Genomic DNA, 22,500 nt, shown 5'->3' with positions numbered 1-22,500 from the left:
TCCAGTTCATGATTCAGCAGTTTCGGTCGCATTAATTTGACCCAGCAGTTGTCGTTTATGACGGATGGATTAACATAGACAGTGAAATGTTTATTTTTTTTTGTCTAGTCATTTGAGAGAAATTATGTTTTCTAAAACACATTTTGTGAGGAGTCCATATGGGATGATTGACAGCAATCACTCTCCCCCTGTTTGCTTCTAGGAGATTTAAATAGCCCTTTCCTGTCCACATCGCATGCTTTAGCATTGGAAAGGCTCCCATCTCATCCCCATGCTCTGTTTCATTAGTAACTCTGAGCTCACATTACCCCTTATCTGTAGCTGGTTGTCAGCTGTGTGTCCCAGGACATTTCAGGACCATGGCCAGCTCCCAGGCTAAACATGCTTATTCTTAGAACTCAACATCAAGCATTCTGACGGGAGAACTAGTGAGCTTTGTTGTGTCCAAGACACAACAAAACCTTGAAGCTTATCTGGTGATACATGTGCTGTTGGTGTGAAGCTTACATGTGTAAGAAAGAGTAATAGCCTGTGTATTAGTCACAATGTGTATAGACCGCAGGACAGTGTTTTATGCAAATAATAATAAAAAAAGACATGTATCAACTTCACCCGTGTTTTAACCACAGGGCCCAATAGCCCAATGAATCAGAATCAGGTTGTGATTGAATCATAAAGAAGAATGAAGAAAATAAATGCATTTCCATGTATAGCCCGCCCCCATATATTAACCTCATAGCTGAAGAAATTTTGCAAAATCAACGTAGAAACCTTGGTTTATAGTTGTGAAATTATGGTATTGGTTAATGAGTCTGCTTATGACACCAGGGTTCTGTCTTTCTGTCTATGATTGAAGGTTCAGGATAAACGTTGTCATAGCGTTTGTGGGTTTGCAGGAATATTTTTATACTTCCAATGTCTGGGTTGTTTAAGGTGAATGTGACAGCGCATCCTCTCTGTGACTGCACATATTCGTGCTAATTTGAGGTTTGTGTGTGTGTGTGTGTGTGTGTGTGTGTGTGTGTGTGTGTGTGTGTGTGTGTGTGTGTGTGTGTGTGTGTGTGTGTGTGTGTGTGTGTGTGTGTGTGTGTGTGTGTGTGTGTGTGTGTGTGTGTGTGTGTGTGTGTGTGTGTGTGTGTGTGTGGGGTGGTTACAGCCACCCGAGTGATTCCAGAAGAGAGCGACAGACACTAGAGGAAAAAAAAGGGATGACCCTGGATAATGAGCTAGGCATGAATAATTCATGTATGTGTTTATATTTCTTTAATGAGTCATAATTCTGCTTATGTTTGGGGAAAAAACTCGCCTTTCACTTATTTATGTATTTATGTATTATGGAGTTTTTTCCTTAGAATTCTCATTTATTCATGTGTTCGGCAGTGTCTCTGACATTTTCAATTGAGCTTTTCCGATACACAGGACATGAGGTAAGCTCCCAAACTTCTGTAACTGGAGTCCGTACTTCCTCTGCATCTAGCAAATTTCTCGCCTTTGAGTCCTCCAATATCCCATGATGCTGAGGATCATTGTCTCTAGAGAAGAAGTGGTGTGTGGGCCCTCCCTCCTCCTCCTACCTACATCAAGACCTAATGGGGAAGAAATTGAAAATGAGCTGTGGTACCAGTAACCTACATCTATTCATAGCTGTAAAAGTCAGAGTGAAGGATGAAGTATAGCTATCCATCTATTCTTAGGTGTGGGTGATGGAGAATGATGGGGCTGTTGCATTTTAATGTGAGAGGACTCCCCATTCTCATTGATTGGTGTCGGAAACTTTATCCCTTGACTCTTAGTTCCACGCGGGCTATTTTAAGTTTATTGACCTATATTCGAGAGCGGATCGGATCTCAAGTGTCTCAGGAGAAACTATGAGCTTGCGTCTGTTGTGTGTGTGTGTGTGTGTTTGGATGTGTGTGGGAGTGGGTGAGTGATCGCACACACACCCACACACATTGATTTGCCATCAATACCTCGGAGACGTTTGGATTACGTTTGAGATTTTGGATTACGAACCCGCCTCAGTCTGCTCCACTCACAGGGTCGCCATTTTCCCTCCTGATTCCGGAAATGTTCAACTTTTTCTTTGGTCCCTTCGCACATTTCTCCCCCTCGTTCGCTCCACGTTTTCTTCCCTCTCGATTTCTACTGACCCATTTACCCACATTGGGCTGTTCCCCTGTGACATGGCGACCCTGAGTCTGTGTTCGTAGTGCAAGTGCAGAGGGTCTGTCCACGCTGACCGTGTCCTTCAGCAGGTGTCAGGATGTGTCTGTCCAAGTGCCTGAGCATCTCTGCGGAGAATAAAAGAGCCACAGGATCTCGCGCCGCCAGCAAACTTCCTGTCTGTTGGCATGGCGACCAAGGGAGGTTGAGCAACATCCTTTACTCCGTCTATCTCTCTCCCTCCCTCCCCTCTCTCTCTCTCTCTCTTTCTCTCTCTCTCTTTCTCTCTCTCTCCCACTCCCTCTTTTCTTCTGCATGGCTAGAGAGAGGTATTGACCAAGCTATTGAAATCAGGAAGAGGTCAGGCTGGTCTATTTGTTTCCACAATGGCTCGTCTCCCCTCAGCATGGACAACCAGGACACGTCAGCAGAGGAGGCTCCCTGTTGACCTCCCCCAAACCCACCTCCCTGCGGGCCAATCCCAGCTCCCGCAGCCCCCCCCCCCCTCCTCTCTGGAGCCCAGTGGTGCAGTGTTTGTGTAGGTGCTGGAGGCCGGTAATTTATGAGACGCGAAACACTCAGCATGTGCATTTCTATCAGGCACTGCTGAAAGCTGATATTTACAGTCTGCCGCTGCACCATCTGATGGTGTGAATACACACACACACACGCACACACACACACATACACATACACACACACACACACCTCCACCATCCCTTTTGAAACTTTTCTCGCGCTCACAGTGTGTGCAGAAAGGCCTCTAATTTATTTACCCGAGGTGCAAAAAGCACAAATTAGAGACAAAAATGGAATCGGATATGGTTCCAAAAAGCCTGCTACTTGGTGAAATCCACTGGAGGCAGTGACTGCCTGTGAAATGGTCATCATTTGAGTGATTTTGATACCAGGTTATGCGCATGGCTCAGGTAGTGCACTCAGCACAAGTCAGGGTTTGTGTGCGTGTGCCTATCTGAGTATGAACACTTTGGACAGCTCTATCTCTCTCTTTTTTTTTTTTTTTGCCGACCCAACGCAACCTGCATTTCACCTGGACTGCCTAGTGTCTTAAAGCAGGAGATAAAAGCGTGTGTGTGTGTGTGTGTGTGTGTGTGTGTGTGTGAGAGAGAGCGAGAGAGTGAGCGTGTCTTTGCTTAAGGACTGTGAATCGGCAGCGCTCTGTCCACAGACAGATTGAGCCATCGCTTCCCGTCTAGATTGCTTTCTCACTTACACGCATTTGCCGCTCGGGTGATTCTCTCCCAGGCCTCGGGCCGGGCCGAGCCGCGGGGCGGCGTGCGCGCCACCACTCCACGCGTAAATCTCCTCCCCCCTCCCCTCTCCACTCATCCCCTCTCCACTCCTCCCCTCTCCAACTCACTTCCTCTGCTCCTCTCTCTAGTGTCGTGTGTCTCTGGGAGTGATTTTTTTTCTTGCTGTGTTTTCATTCAGTGTTTGCATAATGGTGATTGACTCAAAATGCATGTTCCCTTAACACTCTAGGTCCTAAGAGGACGATATATAGTATTGGAAATATAGTTCTGAATGAGGACTTTCCTAGTACATGTCATTGTGTAAAGGAATCACTGTGTGGTTCAGCTGTTCCTGGGTGATCCATTAATTGATTGAGTGGTTAAGGGGAGCAGATAATGATGATTGACCTCGAGTTTAGTTGAATAGGGTGCTCTCTGCCCGTATAATATGAATTCTATGTCTTATTGTTTTGTATTCCATGGAGCCTCTCAATATGCTAAGTGGAGATGCTAAATTATGATGAACACAGCGCTAATTGTGGTCTGTTCCTGGCTAGAGGGAGTTGTGTTGCTCGTGCTGTCCCTGCTATTATTGTCTTCAGCGGCAGCTGCCCTTCCCTCAGCAGACTACATAAGCTGACACTTTTCTTTTTTTTTTTTTTAAGTATATTTTTTTGGCCTTTTATGCCTTTTATTTACAGGACAGTAGAGATTGACAGGAAGCGAGTGGGAGAGAGAGTCGGGGTGGGATCTGGAAAGGACCACGGGGCGGGAATCGAACCCGGGTCGCCGGCATACGGTGCAGGTGCCCCAGCCAGTCGTGCCACAGCTGGGGCCTAGCTGACACTTTTCTGATGCTGTTGAGGCCTGTGTTAATGCAGGTCTCTCTCATCACACACAGAAATAGCTATTTTACACGCGCACACACACACACACACACACACACACATACACACATACATAAATAGATATTTTACACACACACACACACACACACACACACACACACACACACACACACACACACACACCACACATTGAAATACTGTTTTTTTCCCTGTGCTAATGATAAAGAAAGTCCCCTTATGTAGACCTTACATTTGAGCATACACATATATAATAGACTCACAGACATACTGTACACACACACACACACACACACACACACACACACACACACACATACTCGTTGGCTAACTCACACTGGCATTACTGTGTACTTCCTTGCCTATTAGTGGTGATGGGGAGCGCTGAGTAAACTAGAGTCATACCCTGCCACCTGCAGTCACACTCACCCCCATCCACCGTTCCCCCTCTCCTCCCCTCTCTCCCTTCTCTACCTCCGCCTGGGATATATCTCTCGCTCTCTCTCTTTCCGTCCCTTTTCTCATTCACTCTCTTTTTTTCTGACTGCTGTTGCTGGCAGAGCCTGTCCTCTCCGTCTGCATTCAAACTCGACTCGCATCCAATTACAGGCATTAGAGCTCAGCTTGGCCACACTTTCTCTCTCTCTCTCCCTCTCTCTCCCTCTCTCTCTCTTTCTCTCTCTCCCTGCCTCTGTCACCCTCTCTTACTCCTTTCACTTACTCACATACACTCCATCTCTCTCTCTCTCTCTCTCCCTCTCATCCTCTCTTACTCATATGCACTCTCTCTCTCTCTCTCTCTTTCTCTTTCTCTCTCTCTCTCACTCACTCACTCACTCACTCACTCAGTCTTGTCTCCCTCTCTGTCTTTCTTTTCTACTCATTCAGCCTGTCTCCCTCCTCTGTCTCTCTCTCTCTCTCTCTCTCTCTCTCTCTCTCTCTCTCTCTTTCTCTTTTTGACATGCGGAGTGCTTGCTGTCAGGCTGTCAGGAACACCTGTATCTGAGCAGCACCTGTTTGGGTGAAACCCTGTGCACAAGCACTTAGACTAATGTAGAATATCTGTGTGTGTGTGTGTGTCTGTGTGTGTGTGTGTGTGTCTGTGTGTGTGTGTGTGTGTCTGTGTGTGTGTGTGTGTGTGTGTGTGTGTGTGTGTGTGTGTGTGTGTGTGTGTGTGTGTGTGTGTGTGTGTGTGTGTGTGTGTGTGTGTGTGTGTGTGTACAGTACGTGCATGGGCTTTTTGCTCACACTCCTGAACGCTGGCTCACACATACGCACGCAGAGGGGAACGTGCATGCTAGCATGCTGTCCTCTCATGCACAGCGGAAGTGTTCCACATGGCAGCAACATACGGCACGCTGGTAATCTCTCCTCCTGGAGGGTCCAAGCTCTCTTCATGAACTCTTCCTACACACACAGTATGACCAATGTGCTTTATGGTGGTGTGGTGCGTACAACCACCTTCCTTCCCTTTAGTGTGTGTGTGTGTGTGTGTGTGTGTGTGTGTGTGTGTGTTGCATTCGCATGTGACATCCTAGGGTTTTAAAAAGAAAATAATTTGTGAAATTTTTGTCGCCGCCCCGTAAGAGGATTGGTAATGGAATTGGAAATTTCGGTTTGATCTGGGATTGGGGTTCCTTGGCCAAACGAAATGGAATCAGCTGGAGGCTGGATCTCAGGTGGTGGACGCGTGGGTAATCAAGCCGTGCAGAGGATTGCCTCGGGATGAAGGTCGCAAGTTCACACGGGCCAAAACATGGCTCTGGCCTGTGAAATTGTGTTTAAGGAAGGAGACTGCAACTGACCATCACGCACCTTGTAATGACCTAACTGACCCTACCACACACACACACACACACACACACACACACACACACACACACACTGTGGCTCGACATCCTTGACTTTCAATCTGTGAGAAATTCCCTTGGGAGTAATAATTATTGAACCAAACAAGAAAAAAAAAACTAATTTTATTGTTGCAACTCACACCAGTAACAAAGATGCAGCAAAATGTTATTCTCCATCTGCATATCTCTAAGCCCTAGGTACAGGAGCTGCAGTAGAATGGAATAATGAACGCAGCGTTTTCATTTTTTTTTCCATCAAGCTCACCAGGCAGCGTCCTTGTACTCCATATGCATATTCTATTGTATGAGACTCGTTTACATATTAAGCATCTGCCGTCCTTTGCGTGCGTCAGACTGAATTGGTTGGGCTTCTCCATCTATGAGCCGAATTAACACTCTGACGAGCCACACGCATGCAGCTGGGCTTTGTTTCACCAGCCCCATTTCTGGGTGCTTCTGATTGGGCCCGGTGAATGCCGGAACCGGCAGCGTGCGCGAAGCCAGGGCCACTTGTAATGCCACCAGATGAATAGTCCGAGCTTGTGGCAGGGTCTCCGTAATGAGCCGTGATGGTTCGTCGTAACAGTGGGAGCCTTCGGCCCGCTCAGGCAAATTGGGAGTGGAGGCCTGGAATAGAAAAAAAAAGAAAGGGGGAAAGGGTAAGAGAGAGGGAGAGAGGGAGAGGTACCCTCCATGCTGTGAGTGAAGGAGTCAGCCAACAAAATAACAAACTGATTAGCTCTCTCTGGGCAGGAAATTAATTGGGTTTCCGCACGATTAAAATGAACTTTATTTTTTTCGTCTGGGATTGGGGGGGGGGCGGGTGAGGGGGCAGTCTCACTGGAGAGTCAGAGGCCACAAATAAATAAACGGGAATGATGAATGGCTTAGTCTGCCGGGTGGAGCATGGAGGATTGGTGATGTACCTGGAAGTCATGTCTCATTGAGCGGGAACGCTGATTAGGGAACTGTTGTCTCTGCTCCATTTAGTAGTCTGGTTTACCATTAGGGAAAGGGTCGAGCTGATGATAGATCAGTGGTGGGACTTTTGTGATAAAGGCTCCGTGAGCCAAAGCATGCCTGGAGTGGAGCAGAGCGTGCGAGTCCTGCTTTCTGCATTGTATGGTGCATTCACGGAAAGGAGCTAAGATAAAAGCGCATCTGAAATAGCTGGATAGAGGAAATAAATACGAGGGTAAAAATAAAATCGTGCTGCCCCGTCCCTCCTCACATGTCGTGCAGCTTGGTTCGATTCTGTCAAAGGATTAGAGTGACGACTGCTTGTTTGGGATATGTGACAAGCATTCCGTGTGTGTGTGACTTTCTATGCTTCTGTGTAATGTATTTGTGTGTGTGTGTGTGTGTGTGTGTGTGTGTGTGTGTGTCTATGCATACATTAGTGTGCCCTCTTTGTCTCTTTTCGTCTGCCGTTTTTTAAGCAACATCAAGGGGGCCATGAGTTCAGTCTTGGTTTGTTGAATTTCAAATCCGTTTTAAGTGCGATGGCAGATGAGCGAGCGTCTTCACGACAAAATAAATAATAAATAAATAGATAAACGCGTCTCGCTGCGCCAAGCCTTCGCTACCCGGGCTTTTCATGTGTTTAAGACAAGGTCACTTCTTTATTTATTAATTTATATTATTTTGAAGTCCCAAGCATCCACTATCTTAAATCGTCAAACTAAGCGGCACTGCAAAAATAGATATGCAGCGAATCGGCCCCTAAAGCTAACGATCGGCAGGCAACCGGAAGCTATTTAAAGCTTGGGATGCAGGCTGGGGGGGGTTTGGGGGATGTCATAAGTGGTGGATCCGCTGTAAGTGAAGATGCCGTTTGAAGTTGTCGGCGGCGGGTCGTGGCGATATCTGCCGAGGCCTGTTGTTTTGTTATGGGTGCTGAAGGTGGAGGGTTCTCAGCGGGTTGCTCCTCTCAAGCCCCATTAGTTAATTGCTCACCAGGCAGATGTGTAGGTTTCGACAGCCCGGCTTCATTAAAAACAGCGTTAGGGGGGGAGCAGACTTCCAGGGCTCGCAATGAGCTGATTAGTTCAGCTGATTGATAGAGCCCCATGAGTTTTTTTTTTTTTTTTCAGGAAGTTGCACTAGCGACCCATGAGTTTGTTTATGGAACGCATAATGACGAAGTAAATACCCACCGACTTCATAGTCACTTTAAGTGGAACAGTAATCGCCCACCATCTACAGTAGCTGCACACAGGTGGTTGCTGAAGGGCAGCCGAATATAACAGAAATCCTACATCCTAATGCTAGCCTATTCTGATGAATAGGCTAGCATTAGGATGTAGGATTTCTGTTATATTCCGGCTGCCCTTGACCCCAAAGTCATTCTTGTAGCTGCTCGTTGTAGCTCTCCGATACAAAGTGACTAGTGAAATATGGCCCCCGTCTGGGGTGAGTGCACAGCTCTCTGCTCTGTTGCTTGCTCTTTCCCCTTAACTGGCACTGCCTTGTCAGACTCTGAACTTCACCTGGATACACACAGACACACACACACATGCACACACACACATATATATTTCCATATATATACACACACACCCACACACACACCACTTTCCCTCTGTAACACAGAACTTTGTTGAAGGGAGCGGCAGAGCCCTTGCCGCTGTTTGTCGGAGCTGACATAATTCACTTGTCATGCGGCGCGGTGCCCGGCCCAAATGCACACTGACACTTCATTTCCATAAACAAATGAATAGAGGCCGCAGCTGCCTGGCAGGGCCGCCAACGCTATTGACAGCGGCCCGTCTCTGCGTCGCTGTCACTTTGCTGGCGTGACAGCTGATGGCGGCCCGAGCTCTGCCACCAGTCGGGATCGGAGATGACGATGATGCCACTGACGACGATGAGGACGACGTTCGTGTTCCAGCCGTCGCATTGCGTGACTGGGTTTTTTTCCCCCTTCGTCTCACCTACGCTTCCTACGCTACCCCTCCCTCGTCCCGACTTGTTTGATACGTGTCTTCGAGAGAGGAAAAAAACGAACCCAAGTGGAATTTTTTTTTTTTGGAGTAGCAATTTTGAGCGCTCCTGCTTTCCCTCTTGCCCCATCCCCCCCATCCCCCAAACCCATTAATCCACCATGAGGCCGTCATTCGCATGAAAATAGTCGGGCTGCGCTGTGTGACACGCGTCTTTAAAACCTGCCCTCTGCAGCCGAGTCACCTTCTTAAGTCTTAAACCGCAGGTGAAAAAGCAGCTTCAAGGTGGGGGGCTGGGGAGGGTGGGGGGGGGGGGGAGGGCTTAGCTGCCACCACCGAGCCTGACTGACAGCACTGACTCACGGCCAAAAAACGAGAGCAACTCCAGATAAATCTCCGGGCTAAAAAAGAGCCAGATCTGCATTTCAACGCTGTTTGTGTAAATCCTGCCTATTTATTTTTTAAAAAATGCCACCCTGCAATTGCTATGCAAGTGGGATGGACACTTTGTCGAAATTCAAATGTCAAAAGGCTACATTATACAGCTTTAATTAGCCACTTAGGGATGCTGAATGCTTCTAAATGCCTCCTGTAAACTGTAATTGTCGGTGCAAGGCACGTCTGCACTGATGGAGTTCTGTGTACTGTGTGGTGTTCATTGTTGCGTTTGTAGACAGATGCAGAGTGATCGAGTAGAGTTTCCTTGCCAGTGGCTTAGACTCCAATTACATTGTTACACACCTGAATCTGATTCTTTTTCTCTTTTCTCTCTCTCTCTGTGTGTGTGTGTGTGTGTGTGTGTGTGTGTGTGTGTGTGTGTGTGTGTGTGTATGCAGGTGGCGGAGATGCACGGCGAGCTGATTGAGTTTAATGAGAGGCTGTATCGCTCGCTCATGGCCAAAGACCACCTGATCAGCCAGATGAGACAGGAGCTCATTGACCTCCGTGGACCGGTGAGTGGAGCTCTTTCTTCTTCGCACTCCTCCCTTTTTCTGTCCCTTGCTGTCTCTTTCTCTCCCTCTTTCTATCTTTTTCTCCTCCTTTAGCCCCCCCATAAGTCCCATTCAGGAGACTCTCTTGTGTTCTACTTCTCTGCTTCTGTCCTCTCTGCCTCTCTCACTCTCACACTTTGCTCTGCTGGTGGTCTTTCACAGAAAGCATCCAGGTCAATGGTGCTTTGGTGTGTTTTTTTTTATCCTCTCCTCCTCCTCATCGCTCTCCCCCAGGGGCCTATTCGCTTCCCTTCCTACCTGCTCTCCATCACAGACACGCAAACCTTCAGTGAGGACATGCACTCCATTGTCCTCTGTTTCTCTGTTTCTGGCACGGAGACACACACACACACACACACACACACACACAATTACAGAGTAGCTTCTTTTTTAAGAACTAGCACACAGAATGTTCTTTCTTGTATCATTCTGACAGTTCTCTCTCTCTCTCTCTCTCTCTCTCTCTCTCTCTCTCTCTCTCTCTCTCTCTCTCTCTCTCTCTCTCTCTGTGGACGTGGAACCTTGCTGTAGCACACCTGCTCAGCACATGATCACCCGCTCAAGTGCATATGGCGTCCAGGAGCTAACACACTTTGTCAGATGACACGAGAGCAATTTAGTTCTGTGAAACATCAATCGAGCGTCAGTGATCTGTCGGAGCCCTTTCCTCCGCTGTGACTTATACACGCTAACTGGCCGCGTCGGCGGCGGCGGCGGCGGTGGCGGTGGCGTAGCAGCCTTCGCTCATGTGGCTCTTTTAAAGCCGCGCTGTTCTTCTGAACGCACCTCAGTGAGAGTCCTGTCTCCAAAATAATCGCGGCAGCGAAGCGGCGAAGCCTGGCTCCATTTCCACACGCCGCCAGGGGGAAAAAAAAACTGAATGATCTCCAGTGAAAAAACTGGGGTGACGGCTGACATTAAGAGCAGTTAGAAATTGAATTTGCCCTTTCAGAGAGAGAGCGCGCGCAGGGCAGCCAGGTAAATGAGTGCTCGTACGCGGACTTCATTTGAGCAGCCCGGATCCTTTTTCATGGTCACCGGTGTCTCTTTTTCCAAGCGTCTGTGTTGAGCCAGAGAGACTGTGCCTTGACTCTCCTCTTTCAGAGTTTTGCCTCTGGCCCCATTTACAGCCTAAGGGTTCTACTTACTCGGGTTGGTGAAATCACCTTTCCTACTGACAAACAGTCACAAATAGTGCTGTCTCCCTCACACACACAGAAACACACACACACACACACACACACACACACACACACAGACTGTTCACACTAACATATAATTCTGATTCATGTTCAGGACGTGCACAAAAACACATTTAGAGCACATAATCTGTACCTACAGCTCAGTTCAACAGTAATTCAACTTCTCACGTGTACAAAAATATGTGCTATACACACACATACTGAGACGCTCTTACACACACACACACACACACACACACACGCGCACAAGCACACATGTACACAAGCACGCTCACAAACACACATACAGACACACACACTGAACCACCTGATGTCCAGTCATGCCGCTCATCCCCCTCCCATCACACACACACACACACACACACACACTCTCTTCCCCTCTGTCCTGGTCACTGAGCAGGGTCGTGTACTCTGCAACAGAAGCCTCTCCAGGCCACAGACTGTGGGCCGTGCAGTGCAGTGCAGCACAGCGCGTAGTGGGATGGAAGCTGGGTCGAGCTGATTGGAACGGGGGGCGCGGTGCTTGAAGCTCCCCGCTCAGGTTACTCTTTCACTGGGGGTGAGATTGATCCGACCCCTGGGCCTCTTATCTCTCCCCCGGCTGCATTACTGTACCCGCCGTCCGGGACTGACTGACCCGGTGCTACACATGATTACAGTGTGCTGCCCTGATGGAGTGCTGACGCAGGAGTGCATGCATGTGCACGCACACGCACACGTACACCCACCACTCACACACACAACCACTCTCACACACACACACTCAACACACAAACACAAACATGCACACACTCCCACAAACACAAATACACACACACACACACACACATACTCACCTCACTGACTCATTCACTCATGCACCTACTCACACACTCAGTCACTCACTCACACTCACTGTGTCGTGCTTCCTGCACAGCTGTGCATGGAGTTGGAGGCATTCGCATGTGTGTGCACACTGCACAGGTACAGACGCACAAATCCTCACGCTCACGCTCATGCTCACGCTCCCAAGCTGATAGACACACTTTCATTTGTACTCATACACACTCTCACACATGCACAAGCACACACGCTGGTGCACAGCACAGCACCTCCACACACCCCCCCCATGTCCAATTGCATAAAAACACACATGACCTGACACGCGCACACACACACACACACACATACACACACACACACAAGGAGCATGGGAGGAAATGATCCATCATTACAGTGCGATTGAGAGCTGGATGGGGATTATTACGGTCTGGTTTATAGTAGTAGGCGGGTAAGACATTTCTGTTGCTAAGCTCCTCTATTTTATTCCTGACTGAGGATGGATTTGCCCGAATACACAGCGGCTTACCAAACTGCACTAATATTAAAGTCTGTTATTGGACATTCACTGCCTGGCAGTATCGGTGATACAGAAAGCGCCATTTTGTGGCCCAGCCTCTATTGGGCTGTTATGAATGTGTCTCAGGGGAAGTATTTACCTGGATAGTAACATCATTACATTTCAATTACATATCACTTGTTTCCACAGCTATTGAAGGCTAATTCATCTCCTAGATATATTTACTCTGTGTTCTGATTGATCTGCTAACAAAAGGTGTATAGGATGCATGAAAATGCTATTGCAAGGTGTGTTTAGTAGGTTTATTGCATTTATTTACACTATATGTGTCCTGTGGTCTTGCAGGATTACTTAACAGTTTAATTTGACTCAAATTCAATATTTGAGGTTTCCCAGTCAAGGATATAGTATTTAAAAAAAATTTCTTCCTAGCTATTGATAAATAGCCCCAGCACTGTTAGGACGATCGTGTCTGGATTGTCATTTCCTGTTAAAGTGACATTGTGATGTATACGCATGTCGACGGGAGATGATCAATTATCCGCGGCTGACGCTCTCGTCCCGGCATCGTTACCACTGGTCTGGGATCAGCCGTAATGGGCCGAGGTGCAGGTGATTACTGTTAGCGCTAATGGCCCCCATTAGCCGCACACAGGCACAGGCTAATGGCTTTAATGAGTTCCAGTCCAGACTGTTCCACCACCCTAATCTGAGGCTGCTGCATGCACCTGATGCAAAAAGGGACATGTGCTGCTGCTTTTCTTGTCTCATTCCCTCTTTATTTTGCTGTTTGTGTGTGAATGTGTGTGTGTGTGTTTGTGTGTGTGTGCGCGTGTGAATGTGTGTGTGTGTGTGTGTGTGTGTGTACGTGTGTGTGTGTGTGAGTGAGAGGGCGAGAAAAAGAGATGTCCGGGGTACATCCAGTAATTAACCTTGTTTCTTGATTTCTTTTCATCTGTCTCTCCCTCTCTCTCCTCCTCCTTATCTCCCTCTCTCTCCTCCTCCTTATCTCCCTCTCTCTCCTCCTCCTTATCTCCCTCTCTCTCTCCACATGGGGATGAAGATGCCTGGGGACTTGAGTCAGACGTCTGATGACCCAAGCCTGTCAGACTTTGAGACGTAAGCAGCCTCACACTTTTTTTTTCTTAAATCATCCCCTCATTTGCCTTGTTAATGTTTGTGTCAAGCTGTTCATTTTTAACTTGGACAGACCACTTGAACTTCTGATCTCAAGCCCAGTCAGAAATGTTCCCTACATTACAGGGGACACATTTTGTACCAGTGTCTTGCACAGTCTTTTTCAAATGTCTGTATACCTTTGGTGTGCAGAGGTGAATAATATTAACTGATGGATCTGGAGTGTGTATGGAAATATTGCGGCTAAGCTGTCGTCGGCTCGTCGGCTCTCATTCTCTGTCGGATGTTCTCAGATGGCCTCCCACCTGTGACACGGTCACGTTGAAATGGACACCTTGCCCCATTCTAGTTTGGGCTCACTTCTGCTTGGTTACATTAGGAGCAGCCGAAAGAAAAGTAGTCGTGTGTGTGTGTGTGTGTGTGTGTGTGTGTGTGTGTGTGTGTATATGTGTGTGTGTGTGTGTGTGTGTGTGTGTGTGTGTGTGTGTGTGTGTATGTGTGTATGTGTATGTGTATGTGTGTGTGTGTGTGTGTGTGTGTGTGTGTGTGTGTGTGTGTGTGTGTGTGTGTGTGTGTGTGTGTGTGTGTGTGTGTGTGTGTGTGTGCGTGCGTGCGCGCGTGCGCGAGTTCTCTCACTTGCTGATCATAGAGAGCCAAGAGGACAGACTGTGCCTGACACTGTGCAGGCCAGGTCGTCCCCGTGTGAGCCAGGATCACAAACCTCTCCCCGGCGCGCCGCCAAAAACTGCTAACGACCCGAATTGGGTTGGTGGGGGTGGGGGGTGGGGGGTGTGGGGGTGGGGGGTGGGGGGTGTGGCGGGGGGGGGGGTTCGGGTGAGATGACAGCCATTTTCTTTTTCCTCTCCTCCGCTGTAGCTTAAAGGCCTCTGAACTGCACACCTCCCTTCATTTGCTCTCAAAGCAGCGGGTCCACCCTCTCTGCTCATCCTACCCCATTTTTAGAGCTGTTAAATTAGTGCAGCAAAGCCTGAAGATGTTTCACAGTCATATTTTAAGGACAAAATTGCCTTTTTTTGCAGGGGGGGGGGGGAGCAGGCACTTTTAGTTCCATCTTCAAAGAGCTCTACCTGGACCCTAGAAAGGTTCATAATTTTCCACTAGAGATGTTGCAGTATGAGAGAGCCTACAGGGATTCTCACTTTAATGAAATTGGTCGGTTTCATTGGGTTTGTTTCACAGTCCAGCCCTCTGTCGTTCCATCAGGCGCTGCATCAGCGTGTCTTTTCCCTCGCTTAGGGTGGAATTGGATTAGGCTACTTCTCTACAGAATTATTGGATTCCTGAAATCCTTTAGCATGTTCCACGGTATTGGGCCCAGCCAAATCCTATTAAACATACAAGAGGCTGGCATTCACATACAGTACTGCGGGCACGCAGGCTTCAAGCACGACACTGGCGTTCACACGAGCCCGAAGATGCCATCGGCTGAAGTCATCACGAGGCTCATGGGTTAAATAAGGGTTATTTACATGGATTGATTACCGATCAGTTGTCGCCGGGGAAGGTGATGTTTTTGAAAATGTTTGTTTATTATTTTTTTTATTTCTACACAAGGCTGAAATGGTGCCCGCTAGAAGGCTGTACTGCTGTGCATGTCTCTCCCCAGCTCCTTCGGCACTTGTGAGAGAAACTGAAGTTCCAGATGTCCTTGAAGTCGAAGTCCCTGGAAGAACTACAACATGTCCTCTCACTGCTCGCTGGAATCAATAGACACGTGTCATTGCCGTTTCTATGTCTACATACACCATTGTGTCTCCTCTATTCAGACTCTGGATGTTTCACTCTCTCGCTCTACTCACTTTGTACAGCACCATAACTCTCTCTCTCTCCCTCTCTCTCCCTCTCTTTCTCTCTCCCTCTCTTTCTCTCCCCCTCCTCCTCTCTCCCTCTCTCTCACAGAACCAACCGAGCTCTGGTGAACGTGTGGATCCCCTCCGTATTTCTGCAGGGGCGTGCTGCCAATGCGTATCATGTGTACCAGGTGTGTTATTTCTCCTACACACCCAGGGGTGTGCCCCCCCCAATTCCCAGCCCCAATCTCTCGTACCTGATCTCTAGCCCTCATGACACACTGCTGTCTCTCCTGCCCTCTCACACCTACACACACACACACACACACACACACGAGTGCATGACATACATGTGAAGGGCACTCTGACGCATCCTTCACACCAAACAATTTTGCGTGTAATTTTCAGTTGAGCACGCCAGCACTCATCACCCACCACGGAGCGGAGGTGAGGCCCTCGCTCTCGCTCTCTCTCTCTCTCTCTCTCTCTCTCTCTCTCTCTCTCTTGCTCTCTCTCTTTTGCTCTCTCTCTTGCTCTCTCTCTCTCTCGTTCATCAGCAGCCGGGTGCCGCGGCAACGGTGACAGCCATGATCTCTCTGGGAGCTCCCTTGCCGCAGCTGCCAGCCAATCAGCTCTGTCTCTTCGCCGCCCCTCTACCCCGCTCCCTCCAGCCCTGAGATAGCAGCCCGGGGTTCCGTTGGCAGGGCGGTGAATCCCCGTAATATTTAATTGCAATGGGAACCCCCTAAAGCCCCCCGCTCCACCCACCTCCACCAATCTGTTTCATTTCTTCATTGTTTTGCAATTTTATTGAATCCCACCTCTCCCTGGCATCTACCTGCACCCCCCCCCCCCTCAACTTCACTCCATAATATTTTCCTCACAATATCAGCACTTGGGCTGTGTAATAGGTCCCTGTGGAAACTGTCCTATTGTGTGCCGTGGTGGTGATTGATGGAAAGCGCTCCCCATTGTTTTGGGTTTCTGCAGGAGCCCTCCCCCAGGCTCACATAACACGCGGACATGATTGATCGCTGACTGAAGCCGTCTACTCAGGCGGAGAAAGGAAGACAGGAGTCACAAAAAAATAAAAAATCCACAACACCTAAACTGACGGGTGGGGGTTCTGCCCGTGTCTGAATACCATCCCATCTGGATTCTGCAAAAATTCCAAACCACAGTCTCGGTACGCGCTCGTGCCAGGAGGGGTGAAACCCCATGTACCGGAACAAGCTCCTCGCGCGAGTGGGTCTCTCTACCGCGTCTCGGGCCTGCAGGCTGTCTGGAGGAACTTCGGCAGCCCAAACTGCTGAGTCTGGGCTCTCTTGGAAGGAGAAAGTGGGTTAACCTCGCACCCGAACCCCTTCGCCTCCCTCGCTCCCTGGGGATGTGTTGAGGCCCATATCCATAATACATCATAAGCGCGCTTGCAGTCAGATGGTGCGATGACTGGCACCTTGCATTAAAGCAGTGCTGTTAGATTATATGGCTGCCTGTGGCTCCTCACCCTGATGTTTTATGACTGAAACGGTGGCATCATTAACACTTAACATTAAACCCACTTGTCGGCAATAATTTATGTAATTTAATCAATATTTTGCCGAGGTGTGAACATGCTACTGAAAACCAGCTGACTCAGGCTTGTGCTGAAGTGACTGTTAAAGAGACTGAATTCAGAGAGAAAAGCTAACCCTTCAGCTGTTGCATCCTTCAGCTGTTCAGCATCCTTCCTCAGTATCCTTTGTCCTTATAATTATCATGTTCTGCTTTAGTTGCTAGTCATTGTTAGTAATGAGGACAAGTGGATGTTTCCTGTATGTGGGGGCCGGTAGAGGTGCTTGTGTCCTCGGTGGATTGCCACAGTAGTCCTCTTTCACCCCACTTCCTGTCTCTGCTGTTTTTGCTCCGACTTCACAGTTAAGCCCATTAAGCAGGCAGCAGAGGAGGGCATGGGCAGCACTGTGCTGGAGACTGGAGGCTAACAGAAAGAGAGAGAGAGAGAGAGAGAAACTGATGGAGAGAAAGAAACAGAAAGGCAGGAGGGAAGGAACCAGGCTAAGCAACTGATGCCGGGGCTTCTCCCGTCGCTAGATTACAGGTCATTATCCTGGCTGGGAAATTGCCAGTGTTTTATTTCCCCTTTTGCTTTTGCATCTCTCCGATTCCAGCTCCTCGTGTCTTCCCTCTGTCCGCTCCGAAACGACTCCTTATAAACGAGGGAGCTGAAAGGGAATTGGATGCCTGTGGCAACGAGAGAGGGAGATGGGCAGAGAAAAGAGGAGTGAAAGGAGAAACGAGGAGAATCAGGGGGAGGGGGGGTGGGGGGGGGCTGTAGCATAAACGCTCCCCGCTCTCATTGTGGTGGTTTAGTTGCCTCGCTGAAGCCAGAATGTCACTCCTCTTTCTCTGCTGTCCTGTAATGAGGAGATATTAAGGCTGATTCAGACTGGGTGTGTGGCGCGAGCGTGGCAGCTGGGTGGCGGGTCCGTTTTTATTTCGGCTCCCATGTTGGTAGGTTAGAGCTTGCACACTGTGTGACACGCACGTCTCAGGCGTGGCTCGAGCCACGCCGAAAAACGCCTGCTTGCTAGAAAATAGGACCGACGTCTATTGTTCATGTGAGACGCAAGTGCGTTGGAAGCGTTTCCATTAAAAACAGAAAGTGAAGAGACGTTTTCATAGGCAGAGAGGCCGCCGCAGTGCAGCGTCAGACACGTTTCTGGTGTGCAAAGACATACAAAACGCCACACAGCCGCCACGCAACTCACACGCAACAGACACGCCACGTTCACGCCACGCAGCCAGTCTGAATCAGCCCTTATGGCGGTGGAGAGTTCTGCGTTTCCACCGCCTCACAGAAGCTCCAACAGGCAACCCAGCTCAAAGCCTGCCGCCTCCCAGCAGTCCTGAGCAGGCTCCTCGACCTACTAGCACCCTGCTCCTGTCCCTTAAGTTTGATTCAGTTAATAGCAGGAGGTAGCCTAGAAATCTAGACGCACCCTAGAGGCAGCAAATGTCAAATGTCATTAACTTCAATAAGGCCAATCACATCGTGTATAGAGTCAGTAGGCGGGCTTAACATAATGATTGATGGCAGAGTTGCAACGGTTCGGCATGAATTCCCTGCTACTTGAACACAAAGAAGATGGATGTTGCTGTTGGCGAACAGCGTGACACGAGTTGAGCTTTTTTTAAGTTGGCAAAAGTTTGAACTAGCCAACTAGCTCCGCTGGTGGGAAAACGCATGGGACTCATGAGTTGTAGCGCTATCCTATTGCTTGCAGAGGGAATTTGAAAGACAACCGATTATCCCGCCCCTCGGACTGAGCACTGCGAATGGTGAGTCCCCAGACCCTACACCCTACAAGCAGGAGACTTATCAGCATACAATCTCTCCATGAATCTTCATGATAGGGGTCGTCAGTTGGCAGATGTATAGCGAAATATACACATCCGCTGATCGTAAATCATTTTAATAGCACTGGCGATAATGATCCATAGACCTTTGACCTTTACCATGCACATAATCATGGCAAATCTTTCTTGTTAGCTTGTCTGGGAATCAATCTTCAAGGAGAGCAATGACTTCATTATCACCACATTGTTCTTGAAATAACGAGAACAATAAAATGAGAAATGGTCTTTGTTTACGGCTGTGAGGAGCCCTAAGCAGCCATGTAGATTTGATCCACTTCACCAATAGGCAGTCTTGTCCACAGCACACTGCCTGTAATGTTATTGTGTACTGGCAGCACGCTGTCTCAGTGTTTGTGTGTGTTTGTGTGAGCGTGTGTGTGTGTGTGTGTGTGTGAGTGAGCGAGCGCACAAGCACTTGCATTGATTGTGTGCATGCGTGCATGTCTGTGTAAGAGAGAGAGAGAGAGAGAGGTGTGTGTCTGTCTATCTACCTGTTTGTCTCTGTGAGTGTGTCTGTGTGTGTCAGTGTGTGTGTGTCGCACAGAGCACCATGTGGCTGGTGATGGTGGTACTCTGCTCCAGTAACTGTCCCTGTAAATCAGCATTGCCGTGGCAGCGAGCAGTAACTTATTATGGGCTAGCAGAGGTTCCCAGGCCCTGTTGCTGTTATCAGTGACAGCAGCAGAGCTCAAAGTCATCTGGGTCACAGACACCACTGCTCTCTCTCCCCTGTCTCACTCACTCACTCTCAGACTCCCCCTCTCCTCTTCTCCTCTTTCCTCTCCTCTCGCTCTCACCCCTCTCCCCCTCTTCTTTTCTTTCCTCTCCTCTGCGGCCCTGTCCTCCTCTCCCCCTCTTCTTTTCTTTCCTCTCCTCTGCGGCCCTGTCCTCCTCTCCCCATTTGGTGTCATTTTATACTTCATTTTTCCTCTGCTGTTGTCTCCCCTCTGCTCTGTTTTGGCTCCCTTATCGCCCTCTCTCTCCCTCTCTGTCTCTCCCTCTCTCTCTCTCCCTCTCTCCCTCTCTCTCTCTCTCTCTCCCTCTCTCTCTCTCCCTCTCTCGTGCCCTCTTCTCTTGTCCTCTTCCCCTGTAATCTGTTCTCCTCTCCTCCCATTCTCATCCCCTCGTTTCTCTCGCTTGGCATTCCGATTTAGGACCACAATCAGATGGTCAATTCCCAGGGGCTGTGTTGGCAGAGGCTGGCTATCGCCTGGTTGGCTGTATTTTGTTTTTCTCTTTTTGTGTGGTGTGTGTGTGTGTGTGTGTGTGTGTGTGTGTTTGTGTGTGTGTGTGGAGGGGGGGGGGGCATCCTTGGAAAAATGTTGTCTAGGGAAACGAACAAAACAACACAGTGATTGCTCTCAGCTGGGGGAGCATAGAGACGATTCCAAGACGTAATGTACATAAAATGATTACACTGTTACTCAAAACGCATTGTCAGCCTGCCAAGGCTGATCTCGACAAGAAAGCGCTAGAAATCACAGTTGCGCATATACGGCGTGAACGCTAAACGCCATGCATATTTCATTGGCCCTATATAACATTATGCAACGCACCCCATGCATTTTTTAGCATTATGATTTAATGTGGTAGGAAAAGTATTGGCCATGTTTGTTCAGAGAGCACGAGTCCCACTTAATCAGGGTGGTAATGAATACCACAATACTCTCTTTTTAACCTCGCTAATGAGATCCCCGACTCCGTCGAGTTCTGATGGGATTAGAACATGGGCTGGTTCTTGTCTGACAGCACCCATTATGTGTCGCAAAAGGAAATCCGTGTTTGCAGACAAGGGAAGCTAATGTATGGTAATGCCATGTGGCTCGGCCACATTATTCCGGAGAGTTCCTGGCAGTGCGACTGAACTCGCCGTGCTCCGCGGCGCAGAGACTGCACATCGGGCGCCGCCAGGAGAGGGAACTCCGCCGCTGCGGAGTACTCCGAAAGCCTTCGCTCGGAATTCAGTGGGATTTTTAAATGAGCCATTCCCTTTGATCAGCAAAAAAAAAACAACTGAGCCAATTGCCTCCCAACTAAGTCAGCACTGCAAAGTTCCAATGTTTTTATTAGGCTAATGAGATTTGATAACTCGTAAGGTTTTCTTCCCAAGCTCTCCCATTCCCTTTCCTCACAGACCTTGCTGTTTGAACTGGAAGTGTAATTCCACTGTTTGTGGTTCAGGCAGAATGGCATATAGTTTGAGGCTGTGTGTGTGTGTTTTTATACCTGTTGGTGTGTTTGTAAGGGCTACTATCTTTGTGCAACAAATGCAGACATTTTTATAGAAGTTACATAACTTTAACTTGAACAGCCTCCTCGGCAATCAGCCTTGAATATGCACATATAAAGCAACTGCCATTGAGTCCTCACTAGCGTGCGGATTTCCATTATTCATAGCAGCCATTTCCCCAGGAGCTGACAGCGCAGGGGGTGTAGCAGTGGCTTTAACGTCCCCCGTAACCACTACCGCTCACCCCTGGAGCGCCAAAAAAAAACCTCATTTAAAACAAATGGGAGTCGTTCCCACTTACTGTATGCACAGTGCTCATCACCCCTCTGTTAGCTTCTCCTTGGAGGATTTGGCTATGGACAGATGGAAAAAAAAAAAAAAAAGTATTTCGGAATGAAAGGTGGTGTCCAAGGTGGGGCATGGAGTGGCCCGCGCATGCATTTTTCACATCTTATTTCTGCTGATATCGCTCTGATTATGGCCTAATGGTCGTCACAATGAAGCGATGATGGTGATGGCAGTGATTAGGATTCTAATGAGGACCATGATCATCAGAAGGAGCGTAATGATGGCCGCTGCCATGGGAGTTCTGTTATTAATTGCGAGGAGTTTTTTTTCTTTTCTTTTCTCTTCCACATTTTCTTTCTTCTTGCATTAATGCTGAGAGGTGCCTACTGGCTACTTTCCGTACTCAGCACCAACACTCCGTGTGTGTGTGTGTGTGTGTGTGTGTGTGTGTGTGTGAGAAAAGCAGATTTGGAAGTGTTTGTAAAAATCCTTTTTTTTTATTCACACAGAGAAAAGCCTGTGTGTTTTTCAGATTATTTTGCACATTTCTTGGAAAGTCCCTGCAACTTCTGATGAGGACAGCATTTGGCAAGAGATGGGGCTTCTGGCGTTAATAACAGTTGGAAGTCAGTTGCACATGGAGTGCCTTAATACTGCATAATGAAGTTATTATTTCCACACAGTACAGTATTTTGGAGTACTGTACTGTTAGATGAGAGAAAGGAATGAATCAGAAATAATTAGATAGATGGAGGTATATAATTGTCCCTGAATGCTTTATGAACGACAAAACCGCAGGGTTTTGCGTTGAGGTGACCAACTCATCAGAATTTCAAAAGAGCTTTCAGGTGTTTTGACAAACCCCATGAGGGGCTGTTCCGCTGCCTTGATCTCTCCTGGTGTCTGGGGAAATTGCTGATGGGTGAAAAGTTTGCTTCTTCCATTTGCTGGTGAGCCATGACTGAACACTTGCATACTGTACATTTGTGTGTGTGTTCTGTTTTCTTACC

The 22,500-nt window shown here is 48.3% G+C and overlaps 1 protein-coding gene across 2 annotated transcripts in view; it reads left to right on the top strand.

Moving 5' to 3' along the window:
• Window positions 1-22,500, top strand: part of snx29 (sorting nexin 29) — a 107,203-nt gene that overhangs the window by 52,983 nt on the left and 31,720 nt on the right. For both annotated transcript variants that reach the window (XM_076298445.1, XM_076298446.1), the window contains 3 exons: window positions 9,911-10,027; window positions 13,671-13,726; window positions 15,665-15,746. In XM_076298445.1, the coding sequence (XP_076154560.1) occupies window positions 9,911-10,027; window positions 13,671-13,726; window positions 15,665-15,746 (255 nt within the window). The remainder of the gene's footprint in view (window positions 1-9,910; window positions 10,028-13,670; window positions 13,727-15,664; window positions 15,747-22,500) is intronic.

Source organism: Alosa pseudoharengus, unplaced genomic scaffold (assembly GCF_046254945.1).
Source record: "Alosa pseudoharengus isolate Yale_2024_CS ecotype anadromous, Long Island Sound unplaced genomic scaffold, YU_APseudo_1.1 YU_APseudo_1.1_scf_21, whole genome shotgun sequence".
Taxonomy (NCBI): Eukaryota; Metazoa; Chordata; class Actinopteri; order Clupeiformes; family Clupeidae; genus Alosa; species Alosa pseudoharengus.
Note: the sequence above shows the minus strand (reverse complement) of the source record. Positions and strands in the feature narration are given on the sequence as shown.